The sequence below is a fragment of the Nicotiana tabacum genome, chromosome 18 (assembly GCF_000715075.1).
Source record: "Nicotiana tabacum cultivar K326 chromosome 18, ASM71507v2, whole genome shotgun sequence".
In the NCBI taxonomy this organism is placed as follows: Eukaryota; Viridiplantae; Streptophyta; class Magnoliopsida; order Solanales; family Solanaceae; genus Nicotiana; species Nicotiana tabacum.
This window is the reverse complement of record NC_134097.1, coordinates 157,519,545-157,526,739: the sequence shown is the minus strand read 5'-3', so window position 1 is coordinate 157,526,739 and position 7,195 is coordinate 157,519,545. Positions and strand designations below refer to the sequence as shown.

Here is a 7,195-nt window from a genome sequence, read left to right as displayed (position 1 = left end):
AAGCTCTAAAACTAACTTCATCTATAGAGGGTACTCAAGGGGTGATTGATAAGGATGAAAGGGCAGAGTACAAGGATCAAAATGATAACAAAATTAGCAAAGGCAAAGTTGTGCACCAAGAACCTGTTATAGCCATTAAATCTACCAATAGATTTGATGTCCTGCAGATGAATGAAACAGAAACACTACAAGGGAACGCTGGCCCATCCAGCTTCTCCCAGACATGAACCTATGTACTTGGAATGTAAGGGGTCTAAATAAGCCCTATAAACAGAAGGAGTTTAGGCTCTTTCTGAGGAAGAATAAAGTGGATGTAATGGGGTGTTTGTAAACAAGAGTCAAGGAGAGGAAATCTACTAGAATCATCAATCAAGTGGCAAGGGACTGGAATGCATGTTGTAATTATAATGCACATCCAAATGGTAGAATTTGGTTACTATGGAAAGGTAATGTGAATATCCAGATTATGATGATTGAGGATCAGTTTATTCATTATGAAATGCATGAGCCAAGTTCTAACTTTAAAGCTATGGTAACCATGATATATGCAAGTAATAATAGTAACTAGAGGAGTCAACTATGGAGGAAACGTATTTAGATAGGAAGTACAATCCAAGATTGCTGGTTATTATGTGGAGACTTTAATAATGTAATTTATACGGATGACAGAATTGGAACACCAATTACACAAGGTGAGACACAAGGGCTACAGGATATGTTGCATACTCTACAACTCACCCAATTAAAAAACTTGTATCATACTTGGTGTAACAAACAACAACCTGGCAAAAGAGTATATAGTAGGATTGATTGGCCATTTGGGAACTTTGAATGGCTGTAACAATATGGCCATATTGAAGCAAAGTTCTTGAACCCGGAGGTATCTAATCATTCTCCTATCTTACTCCAATGCAGTCATGGGTATCACCAGAGGGGATTACATCCAAAGCCATTCAAATTGTATAGTTTAGTTATGGAGCATGTTGATTTTAAAGGGATTTTTGATAGAATATGGAAGCAAAATATAAAGGCGGACCCAATGCAAAGAATCTGGCTAAGGTTAAAGATGCTGAAGAGAGACCTCAAAGGCTTGAATACGTATATGGCTTCCTACAAACATCAACTGAACCATGCTAGGCACAAGCTTGAAGTTATACAGACTCAACTCATGGTCCATCACTTGGATCAAGATTTGATTGAACAAGAAAGGGGGGCTTTGGCAGAAGCTGAAAAATGGAGCAATATAGAGGAACAGGTACTTAAGTAGAAGTCTAGAGCAAACTGGATTACATGTGGTGACTCAAACTCTAAGTACTTTCATGCTCAATGAAAGCTAAGGACAAGTAAGAATGCAATTATGTCAATCTATAAAGATGATGAGCAAATGTAACTGATCCTATATAGGTAGAGAATGAGTTGATCTCCTTTTTTACTAAGCTCATGGGTGAGAGGGGTAGTGTTCATAGATGTCCAAATACAGAAGTTATACGCCAAGGTCCATGCCTTACTCTTCAGCAGAAAGAGGAACTAATCCAAGAGGTTACATTGGTGGAGATCTAAAATGCAATAAAGACATGCCTCATGAAAAGGCCCCTGGTGTAGATGGATTTCCAATTGAGTTCTTTACTAAACACTGGCAGGAAGTGGGAGATGAGGTTTGTGATGCTGTCAAACAATTTTTTGTAACTGGGAAAATGCATAAAGGAATTAGTAGTACTGCTGTGACATTAATTCCTAAGGTACAGAATCCTAGTCATGTTAAAGACTACAGACCAATAGCATGTTGTACAACCTTATACAAGATTATTACTAAGTTTATCACAACAAGAATAAAGAAGGTAATTGGAGGACTGGTAGGGGAGTCACAATCAGCTTTTATAGAAGTCAGATGTATCACAGATAATATTCTCTTCACGCATGAGTTATTCAAAGGTTACAATAGGAAAGGCATTTCTCCGAGATGTGTTTTAAAAGTTGATTTGAGGAAAGCTTATGACACACTAGAATGGGCATTCCTGGAAAAGGTTCTGTTAGACATGGGCTTTCCTTATAAGTTCACAAGTTGGATTATTGAATGCATCTCTTCAGTAACCTATTCTTTGAATATAAATGGTGGGTTAACTAGGCCTTTTAAAGGAAGAAGGGGGATAAGACAAGGAGACCCAATGTCACCCTATCTTTTTGTGTTGGCTATGGAATACTTACATAGGGAATTTATACAGCTGATGAAAAAAAAAATCAAGTTTCATCCCAGATGTCAAAAGCATGGAGTGGTGCATACTTGTTTTGCTGACGACCTGCTCATGTTTTGCAGGGCTGACTTGCAATCCATTAGATTGTTAAAGCAGACTTTCCAAAAGTTTGCTGAAGCCTCAAGTCTTCAAGCAAATGCAGAGAAGAGTGCAACCTACTTAGCAGGTGTTTCAACAACCTAGAAATAGGATATATTATAAGAATTGGGGTTCTCTGAAGGGACATTACCATTTAAATATCTGGGGGTCCCTTTGGCATCAAAGAAACTTTCAGTTATTCAATGCTGGCCTTTAGTAGAGAAGATCACACAGAGGATCAATTGCTGGACATCAAGACTTTTATCCTATGCAGGGCGAGTGCAACTGATTAAGTCAGTACTATTTGGAATATAGTCATACTGGGCACAGACTTTTTTACTACCAAAGAAAGTAATGAAGATGGTTGAAGCTATCTACAGGTCATTTCTGTGGACAGGTTCATCAACGGTGTCAAAAAAGGCTTTGGTTTCCTGGGAAAAAATTTGCTTACCACAAGGAGTAGGTGGTCTAAATATGATGAATTTGGTGTCAAAGGTGATCTTATGAGCAGGTTGGATCAGCTACAAAAAGGTAATTCCTTTAGCATTATGAAGCTGTATCAACTGCAATTCCCTCAACTCCCAAAGGTTCCTTGGAAAGGCATTGTGTTGCAACCAAAAATGCATCCCAGATTTAAGTTCATACTATGGTTAGCATTACAAAGGAGACTAGCTACAGTGGACAGACTGTTGAAGTTTGGTGTTCAAATTCCTCAACAGTGTATCCTCTGTAAGCTTACTGATGAAACCTTCGATAATCTATTTTTTGAGTGCTCTGTGACGAATGAATTGTGGTCGAGGCTATTGAAATGGTGGGACATTGCAAAACTATTCGAGATTGGCAAAGTGAGGTGGCATGGATAAGTCATATTGCCACAAAAAAGAATGGACACTAGGAAATTGTTACTTGTGTGTTTGGTATGATGATTTATACCATATAGAGAGAAAGGAACAAAATTCGATTCCAGGGGGGTATAGTAAACGTGAACAACGCGTGCAAAGAGATAGCAATTCATATACACACAAGAGGACAAGAAATACAACATTAGAAAGGAGCTCTTACAACTCTCAATTGGTATCCGTAATAGGAATATTTTATTCTTTGATGTATTCTTGTTTTGATGTATTAGATTTAATCAGTTGTTAGTGTTGTTTGGTCACTTAGATATAGTGATGAATTCACTTAGTCTACAGGCTCGGCTCGGTATGTGTATTTAGGGATGTAGATGGTCTGCATCTATCTGTTTTGTAAATTTTTTTTTTTTTGGAATGAAATAGATAAGCTATTTACCAAAAAAAATAGTCATTTAATAATTTCTCAAATATTTAGGATTTTGAAGTCGATTAAAATTTTAATTATTAAATATTTTCCATATTTGAGCTATGAGGATTTAAATTCAAATATTTAGGACTTCCAAGTTAATAAGATTCTACTATTCAAAATAAGGCAAACATTCTAACGTTAGTTAGTACAAACTATTTTTTTCTCTCTTTTTATGTTCCTCCCTCAATTTATTTCTACAACTATATGCACTTTTTTTTTTTTTGTTAAAAGGGATATTGTATTTATATACTAGTTAACAAAAGGAACCCAATCCCCCAACCAATGCATCCATTTTCTTTCTCTTACTTCCAAATAAAACCCAACAATTTTACTGTCACAATTCAATTTTCTCCCAGGCTATTCTTTCACTGAAAGTTAAGATTATAATTGAGAGGGAAATTAGGAATCCAAAACTTGTATGTCAACTGCCGAATTAGGCAAAAACAAAACAAAAATCAATTTTGGAATTCTAGAAGAAAATCAACGATGGCTTCAAAGTGGGGGAGCATTCTGGTATAGTTTTGTGTGGTCCATAGGCGGGAAGAGAGTGGTGAGCTCGTGGTTTTAGGGAAAGAACAACTAATCGAGTTATCTTTGTTGCTTATTTTTCTCTTTTTTCTGGTTTATGCGCAGATAAATTCTAATGATTTTGACTTATTTGTGATGGTGCTGGCAGTAGAGATGTGAGTGACGAATTGATGTGGTGTGTTTGGGTGGAACTGAAAAAAAAATGGTGGGGTTGGCTTATCTGTAGAAGGCCATGAACAAGAAAAAGAAAACAATGAAATTAAAATTTTGATAAATTTGTTAAAATAAGTAGGACCCACAAATTATACATATCAAGCAACAACTAGTCCTAGAATATGACGTGTTATAATGTTAATGCATTTGATATACACACTCCATTTGAGAGGTTTATTATGTCACGATCCAAAATCCACTTAGGGTCGTGATGGTGCCAGACATCACTGTCAGATAAGCCAACCAAAATACTTAATTAAATTCTCGTTTTAAATATTTTCGAAATCACTTCTTTTACGTTTAAACAATACACAGTAAATTCCTCTGAATAAATAATGAAACATTTAATAACTTTTAAAATTTCTGAATAAACCCATAGACATCCCAGAACCCGGTGTCACAAGTGCATGAACAATTTCTAAGAAATAATGTAATACGACAACCGTCCGGAATACAATATTGGACAGAAAATAAATACAGTGATTTAAAAGAGACTCTGCTGGCTGCGGGTCGTCTCGAGAAGTGCAGCTCACCTAAGTTTCCGCATCAACCATGCTGCTACGCCCACTAGGCCACTAGAGATGCATGCGCCTGTGCAAAAAAAAAATGCACAGAAGTGTAGTATGAGTTCGAAAACAACGTGTACCTAATGAGTATCCCGCCTAATCTCGAAGAAGTAGAGACGAGAGGTCGACTTCGACACTTACTAGTGGTCCAGTAATGATATGTCCGTAATATAATGAATCGAGGATTTTTATAAACATGATTTTAATTCAATAGCATGAAGCAAGTAAACAATTCTTTCTTTTATAAAAAATTTCCAAATTCCTTTTCATCATTTATACATATATTCTTAAGCCGAGAAGAGGCAATAACAACTTCAATAAGTTTCAAGGCAAGTAATACAAGCATGCGCAAATCATGCCGAGGACGTACGACCCGATCTAACAATATTTAAATTATACACTGCCAGAGGGTCGAATGGCGCGAACCATAGATACATCTATTTAATATACCGAGGCGTTCGGCCCGTTCCAAAATTTAAACACACACAGACAGTCAACCAAGGAGTCATCAGGGAACAATTATCCAAAGAAAACCAATTCTCTTTTAACAATTTAAGAAAAATGAAGTTTAAATCTTTTTAGAAATTTATTTACTAATTCAATGTGATTTAAGCAATTCAAACTGTCAATAAGAATATAAATAATCCAAGTATAGCATGCTTTTGGGCCGGACTTAAACATAATAGTAGCTACGCACGGACTCTCGTCACCTCGTGCGTACCTAGCCCCCATAAGTAGGAGCACATAACCAATTATATCACCTATGAGGACATTTTCCTCTTACAAGATTATAAAGGAGACTCACCTCGCTCTGAAGCCTATGTTTCGGTTCAAGAACGCGCTCAAACCTCCAATTTGGAGCCGAACGATCCAAAATTATTCAAATAGGGTAAGAACTAGCCAATACATGCTCAAAGTTCATATTATAATTATTAAACCAATTTCGCAACCCTAAATGCAAGGTTCCTAAAATTCATCCCCGGGCCCACGTGCCCGGATTCCGAAATTTTCCGAAGGAAGTTGTTCTCTATAACCTAATGATCAATAATATATGATTTCTAATCCATTTCATAACCAATTTCGTGGTAAAATCTAAGTTTTATTAAAACCCTAGGTCTAGCTCTAACCACTTGATTTCTCCAAATCTTTAGGTGTTAATCTACCAAAAACTCGAGTGTTAAACTTAAAAATAAGGGGGATGAACTTACCTCACGATGCTATGTGGAAATCCCATAGAGCTCCAAAATCGCTCAATACCCGAGTGACAAATGGTCAAAAATGGTTGGAGATCGACTTAAATGAAGCTGGTTGCTTCAGCAGTTTCCGCATCTGCGGTCAGGGGACCGCATCTGCGAAGGGAGGCTGCATCTGCGGAATTGGCTAAAAGGGCTGGGACAGCTTCTGCGGTCTTGAAGCCGCATCTGTGGCTAAGGAGCCGCTTCTGCGGTTTGGCCAGCCAGCTCTAGGCCGCATCTGCGAGGCTACGACCGCTTCTGCAGTATCGTACCTGCGGTCGACCAACCGCAGGTGCGGTTATGACAGAAGCAGATGCTTCAGCACTTCTCCAAATTCTATTTTCATTTCGTTAACCACCTAGAATCCACCCGAGGCCCCCGGGACCCAAACCAATCATACCAACCAGTCCCAAAACACATTACGGACTTGCTCGAGGCCTCAAATCATATCAAACAACGCTAAAGTCATGAATCAACCTCCAATCTAAGCTTAATGAACTTTAGAACTTCAAACTTCTACATTCGATGCCGAAACATATCAAATCACGTCCGATTGACCTCAATTTTTGCACACAAGTCATAATCAACATTATGGACCTACTCCAACTTTCAGAATCGGATTCTAACCCCAATATCAAAAAAGTCCACTTCCGGTCAAACTTCTCAAAAAACCCTTCAAATTTCTATCTTTAGCCAAATGACTTCAAAATGACCTACGGACCTCCGAATTCACTTCCGATCGCGCTCTCAACTCCAAAATCACCATACGGAGCTATTCCAGACTCGGAATCCCAAACGGATGTTGATAACACTGAAATGCACTTCAACCCAAACTTATGAAATTTTCCCAAAATGCTAACTTCCACAATAGGTGCCAGAACGTTCCCAGGTCTTCCAAAACCTGATCCGGACATACGCCCAAGTCCGAAATCATCATACGAACCTGCTGGAACCTTTGAATCCCGATTCCGAGGTCGTTTACTCATAATCCAATCTTAGC

At 37.9% G+C, this 7,195-nt stretch overlaps 1 protein-coding gene across 1 annotated transcript; it reads left to right on the top strand.

Moving 5' to 3' along the window:
• Nucleotides 1–1,574: 1,574 nt before the first annotated feature.
• On the top strand, nt 1,575–3,193 carry LOC142172780 (uncharacterized). The gene is made up of 4 exons (XM_075236466.1): nt 1,575–2,029; nt 2,315–2,418; nt 2,473–2,623; nt 2,728–3,193. The coding sequence occupies exons 1-4, from the start codon at nt 1,575–1,577 to the stop codon at nt 3,191–3,193; spliced, it is 1,176 nt and encodes a 391-aa protein (XP_075092567.1).
• Nucleotides 3,194–7,195: the final 4,002 nt, after the last annotated feature.